At 48.6% G+C, this 18522-nt stretch overlaps 1 protein-coding gene across 2 annotated transcripts in view; it reads left to right on the top strand.

The window, feature by feature from the left end:
* MGLL (monoglyceride lipase) overlaps window positions 1-18522 on the top strand; it is a 146734-nt gene that overhangs the window by 126141 nt on the left and 2071 nt on the right. The window contains exon 6 of one of the 2 annotated variants that reach the window (XM_006895171.1): window positions 2388-2477. The exons of the other annotated variant lie outside the window; for it this stretch is intronic. Coding sequence (XP_006895233.1) covers window positions 2388-2477 — 90 coding nt within the window. The remainder of the gene's footprint in view (window positions 1-2387; window positions 2478-18522) is intronic. 2 annotated transcript variants of the gene reach the window in all.

Genomic DNA, 18522 nt, shown 5'->3' with positions numbered 1-18522 from the left:
GGAGCGCTATGCGGGGTCAGCAATAGACAGGAAGATGGCATGGCTGGTCCAGAGGCTAGAGTTTGTGCACTTTCCATCAGGTGTGGCCTCACGTGGGTGCTGAATGGAGTGGGGCACACAGGGGTTGTCAGCTCTGCTCAGATCAGGGAACAAGAGACGCCAAAAGCAGAAGAATGTCTAGGAACCAGCTCTGCAGAACTTGGGGATGCATGTTAAGATGTTTCTCCCAATAAGTCTTCTCGGGGCCAATACTAGGGAGCCCTGGTGGCCCAGTGGTAAGAATCTGCACTGCAGCGTGGTTCAGTTCTACCAGCTGCTCCATGGGAGAAGGATTGGTAATCTCCTTCCATGCGGTCAATACCTCTGAAAATCTGCTGGAGGGTCAGCTATGTTGTCAGTTCTGACAACAACAACAAGAGCCTTTCGTGCCCAAGCTCTATTATAAATTACTAACATTGCTAATATTTTAGTCTTAGAAGGAGAAGTGGCATCCACTTCCGTAATAGGTTGCCTCCAGAAACCCTATGAGCCTGGAGAGAGGATGAAAGGCACCCAAGCGTCAAGGACTCTCCTTCATAGGGTCGCTATGAGTTGCCTGCGACTCGACGGCACTTAACAACAACAACAAGTTAGTGTTATTATTCCCTGGAGCCCCTCAGAGTCCCCTGAAGGCCACCAGTGGGCAGCAACCATACTCTCTCTACACATAGCACTTCTCACCCGCTATTGATTCATTCTCTTTATAGTCTTTGAGAACATATACTCCTGCTCTCAGAGAGGCTCCCAATTCTGAGAGTCCACAAATGTTTAATCTGTGTTTGAAACACCCAACTTGTTTGAAATTCTTACAGTTCCAGACCCTCCTTTCCTGGGCTCACTTGGTCTGCTGGCCACAGACCGCTTTGACTCTTGAACCTGCTGAAAGCAGCAGGGCCCACTCACTATGTCTGTGCTGGGCTAGTAGGCCCTCAAAGTCAGGGACAGAAGCTGAGGTGAAGAGATCTCACCAGAACACCAGGATTGCGTGTGGTGGCTCTTAGAGGCGGGGAAGCTATCTGGATTGGAAAGGAGCTGCTGCTGATTCTCACTGAAAGCCCACTGTGAGACCTAGAACAGGGTCCACTTTGTGGGCTGGCACCTTTGGTAACAAGGCCCTGATTTGTTCTTGCCTGATCCCTGGTGGGCTGAGAAACACTGGAGATGAGAGGATGCATTCTGTGCAGGCTGGAGAAAGGTCTAGAAAGTGGGGTCAACATTAGCCCCTGGGGGAGGGGAAGGTGAGAGAAAGAAAGTTAGGCAGGGGGCTTAAGGGGTCTCCTCAGCCTGGACTCTCACCCTCCCCTTCCCGCTGAGCCCCCAGTTCCTCATCTGTTACAAGCAGCACCTCACACAATCCTTCTGCCCCATCAGGGCCCCTGGGGCTGCTGTCCAGTTGTGTGATATGCCCTCTCTTGTGTCCCTTGACTCTTTTGAGTCTGCTTCCACCTTCTATGTGATTCTAATTTCAGCCTTTCACAGCTTGCTTTCAGAATAGCATCTCTCATCCTCCCCCACCCCCACCCGATGTCTGCATACTTTTCAGAAATGCAGACAGCCTCTCTCTCTAAGCAGGGTGTGAGGTCCGAATCTTGCTTTTCCTGGTAACACACAAGCTGGAGAGAGAGGCGGGCAGGGGGAGGACTCGCCTCAATCGGGTCTGAATCCTGTGAACATGTTGCAGGCACCTTCTGTATATCAAGTACTCAGTCACCAGGGCTGCAGATTAGCCTCCGTTCTGGCCCCGAGAGGGTGCTGAGGTCCCCGTTTCACAGCAAGGAGGCTCAGTAATGTTGAGGTCTACAAGGCACAGAGCCGGGCTCGGATCCAGGCCTCCTCCCCTCTGCCACGCTGCCTCTTTGTCAGGCTGCTGGCTATTATTATTATTTCTTTATTTTTCTCCCAGAGAAGCTGAGATGATGGACAAGTGCTCTCTAACCATTGCCATCTCCTTTCCAGACCATTCCGTGCTGTCTTGCTTCAAACCCTGGCATCTTGGCAGGGCCCTGCTCCAGCCATGTGATTTTATTCCCAGAGCCCACCTAGGGCAGCTTCTACAAATAATTCACAAGCTATAATTGATTGCAAGGGGGACAGCCGTGTAGAATCCAGAGCAGGCAGGCACAGCAGTGACACTGCTGCCACCTGCCCCAGTGCCCACCTACAGCCCAGCTGGTAGGGAAGCCAGCGTGGCAGTGCCTGCCTTGGCCGGAACGGCCAGTACCTTGGGAACAAGCCTGCCTGATGCTCAGTGTGGCTTTTGTTTCCCTTGTGTTACTGTAGATTGTTACTGGGGAACTCTGGGCGTGGATCCCACACACACTCACCATCCTGTCTTCCCTTCCGGCTAGGTTCTTGCTGCAAAAGTGCTCAACCTCGTCCTGCCAAACATGTCACTGGGACCAATCGATTCCAATGTGCTTTCGAGGAATAAGACAGAGGTAAGAGTTCCCCTGAAAACCAGGGAAAGGGATGGGGTGTGCCAGGGTGGAGGTCGGAACCTCCACTCGAGAGAAGCCTGGGTTTTGGCTCCATCCGCAGTGTTCACTTTTCGTAGCTAATGGCAAAGGTTCATGAGATGTTGTTGGCTTTAGGGTTGGAGGAGGAAGGGGCCTGGTGTTTGAACTGTGTCCTAAACATGCAAAGTTGCTAACCAGATGAGGAAGCTGTGTCTCAGTCAGGTCCCTCATGGTTACAGGTGACAAGAACTCGGGTCAAATGGTTGAAGCAAAAAGAGAGATTTACTAGCAAATATAATAATGGTTTCAAATGTGGTTAGGCCCAAGGCTTTGTCTCTTTTCCCTCAGTGGAGGCAGAGATGGCTAACAGTTTACCTGAGCAGCCCCAGTGGAAAGAGAGTACCTCCTTCTAGCCAGAAGCTCTGGGCTTATTCTAATGGGTAGATGGTCCCAGCCTGGATTATTTGGCCTTCTCAGAAACAGTTAGGGTTGATGTCAATGTACCAAACTTTAAAAGAGCATAGAGAAGGTGGTTCCTCAGAGAAAGCTGGGAAGTGGTCACAGGAGGAATGGGAGTGGATTTGCGTAAAGGGTGCTGGCTCAGAAGGGCCATGGAATTACAGGGGTACAAAGGGTCCCAGTGGAGAATACACTGTCACAAGGGGCTAAGCCTGCAGCCAGATATGTGCAGCTCACTGGGAGAACAAGAGAAGTTTTGGTACAACCTCTGCGTAGGGCAGCAGGTCAGTGGCAAAAGAGAAACAGAAGTCAGAACACCTTACCCCTAGGAGCCAAAGGCCCTGCCAGGCACATGTCACAGCCCCAGAGCAACCACGCTGTCTTCCATAAAAACAAAATCAACTGATACAGGGTCTGACAGAAAGGCAAGGAAGCTTTGGGAGGAAGATGCTGGGACATTGCAACCAGGTGACTGTCCCAAATGAGAGACCCCTGTTGGAACAAGGAAGCCCCACATGCTGGCACCCCAAAAGTGGCTCATCTCCAGTAAAACGTGTTCTCTTTGCCACAGCTGTACTAAGATAACAACAGATTTGAGGTGAGAGAAATGTTCTCTTGGAACCTTTGAGCTGACACATCAAAGTACAAATCCAAACCATCTGTCTATCTTACTACCTGAGTGAACATGGACGAGGGGACAAAAAGAAGAAAAATGGTCCCCAAGTTCTCTTTGTTTAAAAGCATTCAAATTGAGAACTTCTCTTTATCGTAGAGCAACACCACCAAGTCTTCTTAAATAAAAGCAAATGTTGTTTATTGAGGGATAGACACAGTCCAGACCAGGGAAACATCTCTTGTTACAGAATTGCAGGGGCTGCTTGGCCGGACTGTGGAAGGGGTGCATAGTTAAACTGTTGGAACAAGAACTCAATGTTACAAAATTCATGACTGTTGGTTTCAGTAGCAGTGTAGACAATAACCACAGTCAAACGCTCCTGAGAGGACTAGCAAGTTCTCTCTGGAAGCAGATTGCCATAGACAGAATCTCACATAAGTGTTTATTGTCGTGTCATGTACCAAGAGTCGGAACCAACCCATAGCTGACCCTCCAGAAGGTTTTTAGAGGCAGTTAATTGCGCAGTAGGAGATTGCCCATCCTCCTCCCAAAAAACAGCTCGTGGCCTCAAACCGCATGCCTTTGGGATTGCAACAAGCTTCTTGCCACTAGGCCACCAGAGCTCCCTTCACAGAAGTGATTAATACTGGGTTTATTAGTGAAAGGAGAAAGAACTACAAATAGGCAGTACAGAGTCTAAGAGTCAGACAGTGGACCCCTGTCCAGAGTGCAAAGGAACAAGGGGCTAGGATCTAAGTACTGGTATTTATGAGATCTTTCCCCTTGTTTACTTTTCCATTTAGTGGTTTCTTCTGACTAGTGCCGAGGGCCAGCTTCTACTTTTAAGTAGAATGATTGCCAATATTTTTCAGAGTCCTAATCATAAGATATCTTGTGCTCTTTAAGGTCGAGATGTCTCTGGTATCAGACATCAAACCATAGAGTGTGGAGGGGGAGTTGACCCAAAGCTGCTGTGGTTGTCGCTGGTCTTAATTCTGTTTCCCCGCTTCTGCCTTGGACCTTTTTCTCCATGTTCCTTTTGTTCTCTCTGATCTTGACAATAAAGGGCTGAAAGACCATGGGGCATTAAAGGTAGGATATTTACAATTGAGAATTAGGCAATGATAGTACCAAAACAATGGTAATAAAGAAAGAAGATCAAGCTGCTCTGAAGGAATTGGCAAAAATAAGGCCCTAGGGAATACCAAAGGACATATTTCAACAAACAGATGCAGCCTTTGATGTGCTCACTAGGTTGTGCCAAGAAATCTAGAGGGCAGCTACTTGGCCAACTGATTGGAAAAAATCCATATCCATACTTATTCTCATTCAAAAAAAAAAAAAAAGTGATCAGACCAAAGATGGAAATTATTAAACAATATTACTAATAGTACATATAAGCAAAATCTGGCTGAAGATTATCTAAAAACATCTGGAACAGTACATTGACAGAGAACTTCCAGAGATACAAGCTGAAGTTAGAAGAGGTTGTGACACTAGCGACATCACTGTCAGTGTCAGATGGACCTTGGCTGAAAGCAGAGCATATCAGAAAGATGTCTATTTGTGTTTTATTGACGATGCGAGGACATTTGTGTGGATTACAACAAATTGTGGCTAATATTGAGAAGAACAGGAGTCCAGGAATCCCAGAACACCTGATTGTGCTCATACAAAACCTATATGTAGACTGAGAAGCTGTTGGTTGAACAGTGCAAGAAAATGTTGCAGGGTTCAAAATCAAGAAAGGAGTACAACAAGGATGTATCCTTTCTCTGTATCTTTTCAATCACTATGCTGAAAAGATCTTTTGAGAGGCTGGGCTCATTGAATGTGGCATCAGGATTGGAGGAAGATTCATCAGCAACCTAAGCAGCTGACACAACCTTGCTCACCAAACCTGAGGAGGACTGGAAGAGCTTTCTGAAGATGACCAAGGACTGCATCCTTCAATACAGATTGCGTCTCAACATTAAAAAAAAAAAAATCCTCACCACCAGGCCATAGATAGCATTATGTTAGATGGAAAAAAGATAGATGTTGTTAATGAGATTTCATCTTGCTCAGATCCACATTCAACACTCTTGGCACCAGCAGTTAAGAAATCAAAAGATGAGTTGCATGGGAAAATCTGCTGTCAAGGACCTCTCCTGATTGCTAAAGAGCAACAATATCCGTCTAAAGACTAGGGTGCACCTGATCCAAGCCATAGTCTTCTCAATTGCTTATTATGCATATGAGATCTGGATAATGACTAAGGATGTCAGAGGAAGAATGGATGCCTTTGAATTGTGGTACCAGAGAAGAGTATTGGATATACCATGGACTGCCAAGAGACCAAATATGCCTGTCATGGAGAAGGTGAAATAAATTTGCTCCTTGGAAGCCTGAATTTTTAAACTCTATTTCACATACTTTGGGCATGTTGTCAGGAGGGACCAGTCCTTGGAGAAAGACATAATGCTTGGAAGGATAGAAGATCAGTGCAAGAGGAAGATCCTGAATGAGAGGAATTGACACAGTAACCATGGCAGTGGGGTCAGTGTGTCAGAGACAGTGACGTTGGCTCAGGATAGGGCAAGGTTTGGAGCCATTTTTCACAGGGTCACCGTGAGGCATAGTCAACTTGACAGCAAATAACAATAACAATAGTACCTAGGTACGAAGGTCACGGAAAAGATGGGCCCCTGGTGCAGGTCTCTCCTCTCATCAAGCTAGCCCGCTACTCTGCGCTCTTCCTCAGCATGGCTGACGGAGTCAAGCACTATAGTTACCTGGACCCGCAGGCAAAAGAGAAAAGGAGGATAGCAACTGAGGAAAAGAAAATGCAGGATGACCTGAAGTGGATCGCCCGAGAACTAGCAGAAACCCAGGACAATAGCATACTGAACTGAAGTTCCTCTGAGCCTACCTGTTCTGGATCAGCAGTGAGTGAATAAACCTCCCGTGCGCTGGATGGGGAGGAAGAACCGTAGTACCATAATGAGCTCTGGTGGTCTAGTGGTAAGGAGTTGCACTGCCAACTCAAGGCAGGTGATTCAAATCCACCGATCACTCCAAGAGAGAAAGAAGGGCAGTATCCTTTTGTGCAGTTTACAGCCTGGGGTCAAGTATGTCAGAGAGGGTGAGGTTAGCTCAGCATAGGGCAAGGTTCAGAGCCACGAGGGGTCACTCTGCGTCACAGTCAACTCAACAGCACATAACAACGACAAAACCCTCTGGAGTGTCAGCTGCGAGCCAGTTCCAACTTGTTTGCTCATAGCAATAGTTATGTGACCAATTACGTGATTGGTCAAAGGCACGTGTTTATTATAACGTGATCCCAGGACAGCTTTAGGATGTCCCCAGTCAGAAAGACAGCGTTTCCCCTGGTAACCTGTTAGCAAAATTGCTTCCTAAGTCAAGTCTGTTCCTGTAGGTATGTTGTAAAGCGCTATGGATAACAGTATCTTCAGATCCTCTAAGCAGAAGCTATCACATTTTGCATCTATTTGTTTATAATGAAAAAGACTCTTTGGAAATAAATTAGCTACCTGCTAGACCTCAGAGAAGAATGTCTCCCTCAGGGTATAGGATTTGGTCAGCTTCAGGGTTAGAGGAGAAACTGCTGTTAGGAAAACTAAAATGGAATCCATTGCCATCAAGTTGATGCCGGCTCAACATGCCTCCCATTGGGTTTTAGAGATGGTTAATCTTTATGGTTTGAGACTCCCATCTCTCTTCTGTGGAGTGCCTGATGAGTTTGAAAAGTTGGCCTCTATTAGCAGTGCAACAGAAAACACACTACACCCCCTAGGACTCCTTTCTGTTAGGAAAGGCAGCTATGAAAATCCAACACGGATTTCAGGCTCATGCCAAGATTTTAAAACAGAGTTGCAGCGCCACTGGGATAGGCTGGTACTGTTATTATGTGCTGTCAAGTCAGAACCGACTCACAGCTGATTTTCAGAGACTGTAAATTGCGTAAGAGGAGATGGCCCACCTCCCAAGAAGCTGCTGGTGGATTTGAACCTCATGCCTTTGCATTGGCACTGCAACTCCTCATCGTCGGAGCTCCCCGCTTTTAGATTACTCCTTCCATTTATACAAGTGCACCTGATTTTCTATCCCGTCACACATCTCATTTATGAAATGTGAGTTTGCTGGGTGGACTGGGAGCATGGTGTGGTCTCAGAACGCCCCTCACCCAGTGGCATGCCCTCTTTGTCGCTCAGTCTCCTGGCCAGCCAGGTCATGCACGCGTTTGATGGCCCAGAAGCCCTGGCAGGCTTCCCTGCCTGGAGACACAGTGGCTGGCCAGCCCAGCGGGTTCCTGTTGGGATAAATATGGAGCAGAGCCCGCCCCTCTGCACCGAGTGGCAGCCTTGCTGGAGCCACTGTGAGTGTCTTTGAACAGTTGCTGGGTGCTAAAAATAGCAGCGCCAAGGGGGAAATAGGCTCGGAAAAGGCTCCTCCCTTTTCTAACATCGGGGTGTCTTGAGGCATGTCTTTAGCTATTTCCCTAGGAGCCTGACAGCTTTAAAAGCCTGGAAAAGGAGAAATGCTTGTCTAACAAGTCAGGGCACCAGGCCTGGTGGGAAGGAGACCAGCACTGGCAGGCATAGGAAGGTAGGCGTGTCTGTCAGTCTATCTGTCCATCAATTGGTAGCAGCGGGACTCTGCGGTCAAAGGTCACAGACACAGTGTTTTTGCTGTAGCACCTCATGTTCTCACCCCCACCAACCCACCCTGGATTGTTCGTCCAGCTGCCTTTCAGAGCACAACTCCAGCAACCACAAGGTGCAAAGGCAGTAGAAAAAGCCTTTGTAGATCTCACTGTTTCCCTTGCTCTGTGGTCATGCCCTCCCCTTGTCAGGTACCATCAGCCCCCTGTCTCACCAAGCCCCTGGGAAGTGATCATGGTACAGTTTCAGAAGCTTTTGCCCAGAGAGGGCGATTGACTTGCCCAAGGACACACAGCTCCTAAGGAAGGATTCAAGCCCAGATCTTTTCACACCACGCCAAATGCTCTTGCCATTAAAGAGTCTGGGAGCATAGAATTTGCTATTCAGGCATTTTCTATTATTGGTCAGCACAGTTAGGGTCTCAAATGAGGACAACAGGTTTTTCAGAATGTGATGAAAGGCCTTGGATGTGGTTGTTAATTCATGCTCTGGCTAAGGGCCCAGAGAGATGAGGCATGGAGGACACGATGCTGAAGGTCCCCCTTGCTCCCAGCAGTTAGTACTGGCCACATACTTAAATGCAGAGCACATTGCTTCTTCACAGCTGGCCACGTAGGCAGGCCAAGGCAGAGAGAGAGAGGTGCCCGACTCTTGAGTGCCGAGTGTACTAGAGGCATCCACTATTTACATGTGCATTTATCCACTGTTTACATGTGCATTTATCTTATCGAACCAAACCCTTGTTCTCTATAAATATCCCTGGACGCCTTCCAAGCTTGCCCTGACTGGTGGAGACTCATGATGGGCTTGCCATATGGTGGCTTCTGTGTGCCCGGGAGCACGGGGAGCCGCCAACTCGGTTTCCTTCCATTTCTGTAATTTGGTACCACATCCGCACCCCTCCCCATATCTCAGATGTGTGCAGCTTCAGAGGCTAAGCAGCATGTCCCGTTACCTGCATGTGTTTGACCCGCACCACTCAGCGTCCTCCTGTGAGCCGCAGGTCTGCTTGAAAGGCTCCTGCCAGGTGATTCAAAGCTTGACCATATTTTGCCCTCAACTAACTGTAACCTGCTAAAGATAGACCATAGCCTCCCGTGCTGGCCCCCAGGACACAGTCTCCACAGAAATGGAATGGGCTTTCCAGGAAGCCCAGCTTGGGGGCCTGAATTTATTCTGCAACTATCCAACCTTCATTTTTACGGAATACCCCACTTGCCTCTTGAGGCAATGGAGGCTTTTCAGTGCCTAAAGTAGTCATGGAGAGCCACCATGTGTTGTAACCAATGCAATGGTAGTGGGTATTTTGTTTTGGTAAAATGAAAAAACCCTTCACTTTTCCTCACATTATGTCTTTTTCCAAGGATCCCCCCAACCTCCCACCCCCACCCCCAACATGCCCAAAGTATGTGAGACAAAGTTTTACCATCTTTGCCTCGAGGGAGTGCCCTGTTTGCATGTCCTCGGAGACAGACTCGAATAGGTAGGAAAGGTCAGAGAAGAAGACCCTCAGTGAGATGGATTAAACAGTGGCTGTAACAATGGACCCAAACACATCAGAGGAGATGAGGATGGTGCAGGATAGGGCAGGGTTCAGATCTGTTGATAATAGTAACAAAAATAAAGACCATTCGAGACCATTCGAACATATTAGATCATAGGGCAGACGAGTGAAGAAGGGAGGGTGGTCATGAGTGAGTTGTTCTGTTGCCAATCCTAGATCCCAGACCTCCTCAGTTACACCCTGCGCTCAGCCTTTCTGCCCTCCCTCCTTTGCTGGCTTTGGAAGCAGCTCCCAGAGGCTTGTCCCACAGAGGCCCAGCTTTAATTGCTATGAGAAAGCAGAGGCCTCTGCAGGGAGCCTGCTGAGGAGATGCAGCCAACAGCCAGGAATAAGACAAAATGAGGCCCAGCAATATCTCCCTCCCAGGAGGAAGGGAAGAAAAATGCCTCTGGAGCTCAGCACTGCACCCTCACTTTCAGGTGAGGTTCAGATGTAGCCCCTTGCCCAGTTTTCAACAGCAGAGCCAGACACAAGCTACATACTGGGGTCTGTGGCTCTGGGTTTCTTTCCACTGCAGGCCTGTCCATGAATGTTTGATGCCCCCTGGCAAAGGGAATCAAAAGGAAATCAAACTCATTGCTGTGGAATCTGAACCGACTTCATAGCTGACCCGCATGTGTCTGCGTTGGCAGCACAACTCATATCACTAAGCCTCCATCACTCCCTCACTGCATTCACACAAGTTGTAAACCACACAGGAGGAGATTGCCTTCTTTATCCTCAGAGCAGCGGCTAGATTTGAACTGCCTGCCTCTGGGTTGGCAGTACAACTCCTTACCAGAGCTTCCTAGTAGAGACTTTGAAAACCCAACTCATAAAAGGAGAGTTCTGAGTCAGTCACCACCTTTTCCTTCAAATTAAAATTGGAAATGAAATCCCCAGTGAAACGAAATTTTCCAGCTCTGGAGAGAAGTTGAAATAGACCTGCCTCTGGAAGGGCGGACAACAGCGCAAGAGAGGAAGACCCCAGATGAGATGGATTGACACAGTAACTGGAATAATGGGGGTTGGTGTGGCGGAGTCAGTGAGACTGGCTCAGGACAGGGCAGGGTTCAGAGCTGTTGTATGTAGGGTCACTGCGAGTCGCAGGTGCCTCAACAACACAACATCAACAGATTCACTCATTGCAAGCATCACATCTCATGCTCTTTAGCTATACCCGTATGTGGGCATTTCAGAGATGTGCAGTTGGGGCTGAGCCACTGAGAAGTCAGTTGCTAACCCCAGGATCCTCAGCCCCTGGCAACTTCATCATGTGCATCCCGAGGGCAGGGACTCGGAGTGAGCTTCCACACAATCAGATCACCGTCATTCCCTAGAGCCACCCTCCTCCAGTTTGTATTACACTCTTCTCATTTCTCAGCGACTTTTGCTTTGGAGATTGGAGATTGCATGACTTTTCTGTTGCATGACCAGCAGTTATGAAAGGTTGCCTGCGATATCCAGGAAGTTGTTCTCACTTCTCTCATCATTCCTGCTGCTCAGTGCCTGGCAAGGTGGCTGCGCTCTGCAGGGTGATTGGAAGAGATGGCACTTGCCTTTGTCTTTCCCCCGTTGCCCACATGGGGACTGTATCTGTGTCCAGGGTCACACTTCAGGGACCGTTCACACCACTAGAGCACAGAAAGCAGACTTTGGGTAGCATTTCTGGCTGTGACCCTCCTTATGCCACAGCCATTTTTGCTGGGTGGAATAATGAGAGACTTTAATCTCCTGAGCTGCATGCAGCTGGTAAATAGCTCGGCCCCTCAGCCTGCAGGCCCTGGCATGGGGGTGAGGCTGGGCTGAGAAAATCGACTGCTCCATGCACCTGGCCATGGCGCACCACCAGCCATCTGGCTGGCAGTGGACATAGCAGGGGCAAAACAGTGTGCCCTCCGGGCTGATGCTTGACAGAAGCGACAGTCACATAGATACCATCTGACTGAGAACCCATAGTGTGGAGAGGTGTAGGGAGCCGGGAGGCCTCCGTGAAGGCAGGATTTCTGAGGGAGGCCTGGAAAGGTTTGTAGATGGTTCTGGGACTAAGAGTGAGAGTCTGGAGGAGCTGCCTGAGCTGGGACAGGGTTTTCCTCTCATCTAACACTTTACACAGAAAGATCAATGATTTTGCACTAGAATATCTCAAGGACTGCCAGAAGAACAAATAGGGCTGTCTTGGAGAAAGTGCAACCAGGAGGCTTCTTAGAGGCAAGGACAGTGAAACGTCATCTCACAGGCTTTGGGCACATTGCCAGGAGGGGCCAGTCCTTGGGAAAGGGCATAGTGCTGGGAACAGTGAAGGGTCCACAAAATAGAGGAAACCCCTCAACAAGATGGACTAACGCAGTGACTTTAACAAATGGCTCGCGTATATCCGAGATGATGAGGATGGTACAGGATAGGATCCTATTGTTCACAGTATTGCTGTGAGTTGTAGTCGACTGAAAGGCAACTAACAACAACACTTTTACTCAGAACAAAGGTGGGAGATGAAGAGGTTGCTTCTGCAAAACCCCACCAATCAATCATTCTCGGAGTCTTGCAGGGGACCTACTTTGGTAGAGTTGTTGTGTGCTCTGACTCCAGGGTGCCAGAAAAAAAGCATCCTAACTCCCCTTTGTTGAAAGTGGATAAATTAGGAAAGATCTAAGCAATGGAAGAAGGAGGTGAAAATACTGAGGTGGGCTCCACAGCACAGAAAGAAGGGTAAGTCTTACATAGAAAAGGAGGAGGGAGTTGGAGGGCAGGAGAATTGAGGACACATTCAGAGAGAGCAGAAATTGTTGGAGAATTAAGCTGACTGGACTTTCCTTCTCTGTGAAGTGAGAACCAGTGTCCTGTGGGGGAGAGGCTTGCCTTTCTGCCCATCAAGACTTCTTCCTTACCTTTGACAGGATGTGAAGGGTGGGAGCTTCCCGGGCCCACCAACCTACTCCACTCTCTCTGGTGCAAAGATTTATGGTTTTCATTAAAGATCTCTCATCTCTGGTGAATGGCACCTCACTTCCACCCTTGCTGAATGCCTCAGAGGGACAGAGCTCCCCTTTCCTTTCTCTCTCTTTCAGGTCAGCCATTCAGAATGTAGCAGGTAGAACAGACCGCTGGGTTCCAGACCTGCTCTGCCTCACACTTGCTGTGTGACTCAGAGGCATCACCTACGCTCTCTGGACCTCAGTTTCTTTAAGTGTAAATTGATGGTGATACTAATAATAATAGTTTTCAACTCTGGATAATAATAGCCCATAAGGAGTTGAGATGCTGGCCCCAAACCTCTGAGGTGGTTCCAGTCTACCAGCAACTCCACTCGAGAAAGATGGACAGTATCTTCCTGTGTGACTTCCAGCCTCTGAAAATCCACTGGAGGGTCAGCTGTGAGTTAGTTCCAGCTCAACAGCAATGAGTTTGGAGTGTGTTTGTTTGTTTGTTTTTATCAGAGGTGCCATGAGGAGCAAATGAGCAAACACAAGTAAAGAAATAACACAGTGCCTGGCACAGAGAGGTGGGGCTCTGTGTTTGCTACTTAGAATGTAATGCTGTGTGTCATCAGAGTCTAAAGGGGGGGATATGTCAAGATATGTGACTGGAGGGAGATGCTGTGATTTTACTCACTGGCTTTGGAGAGGACGCCCAGCTGTGGTTGCAGCTGTATTTACTGTGCCTTCTCGTAGGGTTTCTGCCCACAGAGAGAAGGCGTTCAAATGTAGACGCTTCAGTCAGTGTGTTCTTGGCTGTTCACACTTGCTGAGAGCCTTTCAGAGCCCCAGAGAGAAGGGGGCGGGGTATACCAGCAGATGGCTGAAACACCCAGGTGGCCAGGGAAATAGCCACTGCTTGACAAACAGTGTGTTAGCGGGACATTTGAGGTCCTTTTGATAGGGACAGTGGCGTTCAAAAGAGGTAGACCTCCAGAGACTTCCAGAACAGAGCTCTTACCTTCCCTGGCTGCCCAAAGTCAGATCCAGGTGCCACCCTCAGAAAAAGCCAACACACACATACACACACACAAAATAAAAGCCAACACAGAAGCCGCTGTGGGCTGAACCCTGCCTTTCACTGTGCCAGCAGCATCTCAGGTAAAGAATGTCACTTAGGGAACTTTGTTGTTGTTGTTGTTGTGGACCATCGAATCAGAACCAACCCCTAGCTGACCTTCTGATAAGTTTTCAGAGGCAGTTAGTCACATGGGAGGAGAGTGCCCATCCTTCTCCCGCACAGCAGCTGGTGGACTCAAACCCCTTGCCTTCAGGATTGCAGTGCAGCTTCTTACCACTAGGCCACCTTCAAATCAGCATCTACCCCATCATGGTCTATAATTACCAATTGTTGGTATGAAAAGAGTCCTGTTTCCTTGCTTTAGGGTCAGCTAAACCTCTTAGGGAGCTCTGGTGGCAAAGTCCATCGGAATGGTGCTGCAAAGCTAAAGACAGCTCATGTCCAGCAACTGTTGTACCAGCTGTTTCTTGGGGAAAAGATACCTGAGCAGTCTCCTCTTGTACAACTTATAGCCTGTAGAGACCAGCTGGGCGTCGGCTGTGAGTTGGGTATGACCCCACTGCAATGAGATTTTTCTAGTCTCCTCTCTTCACCTGTAGGGTCAGAATGAGTCAGAATCAATGACTCAGTACACACAGCAGTGGCAGCAATGTGATTTCCCGTACTGCAGTTTTGATGTGCATTTTCCAAATGGAAACGGAACCTATTTTCATGCCCTTGTTCTCTATGTGTCTTCTTATCTACTCAAGTCTTTTGTTCATTTTGTTTGTTTGTTGTTGAATGCTTTATATATTCTGAACATATTTTCATATATTCTGGATGACTTGCAAATATTTTCTCCCATTCCAGGACACATTTCTGGAACTCATACACAGAGAGCTTTGGGGGAATTTAGATGTTGTTGTTGTTGTGTATCATAGATTCAGAACTGACTCATAGCTGATGCTCCAGCGGTTTTCAGAGACAGTAAGTTGCATGAGAGGAGATTGCCCATCTTTCTCCCATCAGGCAGCTGGTGGGTTTGAACTGCATGCCATTGGGTTGACAGCAGCACTAATCCTCATCACTAAGCCACCAGAGCCCATTTAGATCTTCTTCTTATTATTGTGTCGTTAGGTGTCGTCATGTCAAGTATGACCTATAGCAACACTATGAACAACAGATCAGAATCCTGCCCTATCCTGGGCTGTTGTCATCATCTCTGACATCCTTGACCCCGTTTTCCTCTCTTTCACGGAATACACTTTTCCAAACATGATGTCCCTTTCCAGAGAAAAGCTTCTAGCAACATGCTATATTCATCCTTTTTCATTCATAGTGGGATGAAATAAGCATAGAAGAATTGATGCCGTTGAGCTATGGTGTTGGAGAAGAGTAGTGATCATCCCATGAACTGCCCAAAGAACAAACAAATATGTCTTGGAGAAAATGCAGCCAGAGTGCTCTTTGGAGGAAGAGATGATAAAGCTTCTCCTCACATACTTCAGGCTTGTTGCAAGAAGGGGCTGTTCCTTAGAGTGGGATTTGATGCTTAGAAAGGCAGAGGGTTGGCGAAGGAGAGGAAGACCCTAGACCAGGTGGATTGACACGGTGGCTGCCGCAATGTGCTGTAGTGTGTCAGGAAGTGTGGGGATGGCACAGGATGGGACAGGATTCAGATCTGTTGTTCACAGGGTTGCTATGGGTCATACTCAACTTGATGGCACCTCACGACAACAGCAACATGCTCAAAATATGAGAAGTCGTTTCACCGTCGTTGCCTCCAAGGAGCGCCCTGGCTGCTCTTCCTCCAGGACATAACTTTTTGTTCTTTTGGAGTCCATGGGATATTTAGTATTCTTCTCCACCACCACCATTTAGATCTTGGCCTCTCAGAAAACAAAAGTGGCCGTGATTGGGAGAGAGCAGCCCCTTAAGGAGAGGATTTGGATCCTCTTAGCCTCAGTTTTTCTTCCTGGCGTGGTTGCATTGAACAGAATGGATGCTATGATGTGGTGTGAGCAAGCCCGGACTACAGACCCCAGGCCTCCCCTAGTGGGCCAGAGTTCACTCTCATGGCCACCCTTTCCCCTAAACATCTGGCCGTACTTTTCAATCTCAGCCCAGAATAGTCCATTGTGTAAATCTGGCCACAGCAATCAACATGGGGAAATGAAACAAAGATCAGAGAGCTCCTGGGGCTGTCAGAGCAATTAAACCTGTGAACACACTCCCAGAGGGATGCTGGTGCCTTGAACAAGGCGGGCTGGCGTGAGCTTTGTGGAAGGGGAACCTGCGAGTTCTGACCTCTGTGCAGACATGTAACCACTCATCACTGTGGCAGGTCACTCCTCCATGGGTCACGCAGTCCTTCAGGGGCATGTGAGAAAACACGTTCTAGACCGTCATCCTGCTACTAAGGGCCCCAAGTAACAGTGACGCCACAGAAGAGAAGCTTATTTCTCTGGATAATGATGATGTCTCCTTGTGAGGAAGTCTCCAGGTTATTGTCCTTTCCAGAGTGCTCCCAGATGCTGGCAAGAGGAGAGAGAAAGAAAGGATAAACCCTTGACCACATAGGGCACAGGCCCTTCCTGCTGGCCAGACTTGTTCCTAAGGCCACACCTAGCTGTAAAGCATAGTGGGGTATAGACCTTTCAGGATAGGGTTTGGGAAGCCAGAGGTTCAGGGGGGAAATCAGGAATTAGGCAAGTCCTTTAAATGATCTGTGCTTTAGTTTCCTTACCTGTTAAAGAGGGTCTGTGATCACCACTTCTGATCCAGAATGGCTATGATGTTTAAATTTCATACAAAACCCTCAGTGCCGAGCAGAGAGATCTAGCTCAGAAATGTTCGTTGGTGGTGGTGATGGTGTCAGTTGCCATCCAGTGGTCTCTAACCCATGTTGTCAGAGGGAAACCTTGCCTGGTGGTGCAGTCTTCGTGATTCCTGGTCAGCTCAAGTCCAGCCTGAGGGCTCAGCTTCCAGTGCTGTATCAGACATTATTCTGCTATGATCCTGGGGTTTCCATGGGTTAATTTTTTTGAAGCAGAACCACCTTAATTTAGAAGCTTCACTGATAGGCTACAATGACTGGTGTTCGAAATAACTGGTGGGTTTAAAATACTGGCATCATGAGAGCCACCACAGCTTAACAAACTGACAGGCAGTGAGTGGTCAGAAATGCTCATTTATTTATTTTTTTTAAATTGAGATACTGTATATAAAGGGAGTACAAGTGTGTGTCCAGCAGATGGTGGGCACTGGTTCTACCTCCCAGCCAGTGCCTTCTCACGGGCACTGCAGCTCACCTCGAAACAAGCCCCTCACTTCCTTATCCCACATGTCTGTACCCCATGGCCTCAGCCTAAGTAGTGGCCTCAGTCACTGCCCACCAGTCCGAGGCCATACACTCACTGCCCCCTGAAGATGACTTCCCAGGTAGGCATCAAGCCAGCAGCCCAGCTGTGGGAAGTTCATGCCTTCCATGCGATTTCCATAGCTTGTTTTGCAGTGTTCCATCCTTAGCCTAAGGAAGGGGAGCTTAGGACTAGCAGCTGGAAGGTGACCCCAGGATGTTGGCTTCTCACCAATGCCTGTAGAAGGTCAAAGGAGGATAAAGTCGACCTAGAAGAACTCAAGTGACCCCTCTAAGCCCTATAGGGCAGTCAGGGTACATCCCTGCTCCTGGTTTATGCCCTCCCACCCCTGCACACTCCCCTCTCTGCCCTAGCACCCATGGGAGCCTTGAGCCTACCACATCCTGCACTGAGGAAAAAAGTGGGTGAAAGGGGAAGGGACTTCACACCTGCCCATTTGGACCTGAGAGGCTTCTAGAAATTTCTCACGCAGACTGTGTGAGGCATATCTGAACTGTCCCATAGAAGTAGGAAGAGCGAAGCCAGAGCCAGAGCCCCAGGAAGAACAGGTAGGTGCGAGAGGAGCCTGTGAAGGCGAGGCCAGTGCTGATAGAGCAGAGTGAACCCCAGAGTCAGGGCCACACTCAGCCAAAAGGGGCTCAGGACAGCAGACAGGTCACCTGTCCCAGGGGACAGTCCTGGGGCCGAGACAGCCCTTCTCTGTGGCCCACGAGGAACACCAGCCAGTGCCCTTCCCAACTACTTCCTGCCCTGTACTGACCCACAGTCCTGACCCCAACAGGTGGCCGGGACCTGTCCCTCCAATTGAGGTCTTTATGGACTTCACTAGTAGAGTATTGGGGGAACAGACTTAAGAGAAAATAAATCCACAGGATGAATCATGATGGAGTGGAACAATATGATGATTTTGGGGTGGGGGGGAGGTGTAGATTCATACCTGAAATTTCTGTGGTGCCTGTGTATATATGGGATTCAAGGAGCAAAGCCAAGAGGACAGCCACCTGAACGGTGCAGCCCCAGACAGACGGGCTTGTTTTGTCTGACTCAATGCTCCCCCTCTTACCTGTTGGTGGACAGCAGAGCAGCTAACTATTGCACAGCGCCTGGCCTGCCCATGCGCCAGGCACTGTTCCAGGCATTCTGTGTGAAAGAAATGGTTTTAGCATTTGCAGTAACCCTGGGAGTAAGTTACTGCTAACACTAACATTCTGCAGATGAGAAAACTGAGGCCCAGGGTGGTAAAGAAGCATCCAGATCTCTCCTTCCTGCCTTGAGCCACCCTTCGGGCAGACCCCCTCTTTGCCTTCCAGTGTAAAGGAGAGGGAAGGGCCAAGGGAGGTGGACTTCAGCTGCGCTGGCAACCAGCACTGGCTAGCAACTGGCATCTCTG

Source organism: Elephantulus edwardii, unplaced genomic scaffold (assembly GCF_000299155.1).
Source record: "Elephantulus edwardii isolate Elephantulus edwardi_28Jun2011 unplaced genomic scaffold, EleEdw1.0 scaffold00161, whole genome shotgun sequence".
Taxonomy (NCBI): domain Eukaryota; kingdom Metazoa; phylum Chordata; class Mammalia; order Macroscelidea; family Macroscelididae; genus Elephantulus; species Elephantulus edwardii.
The sequence above is the reverse complement of the archived record's forward strand: the minus strand, read 5'-3'. Positions and strand labels throughout refer to the sequence as shown.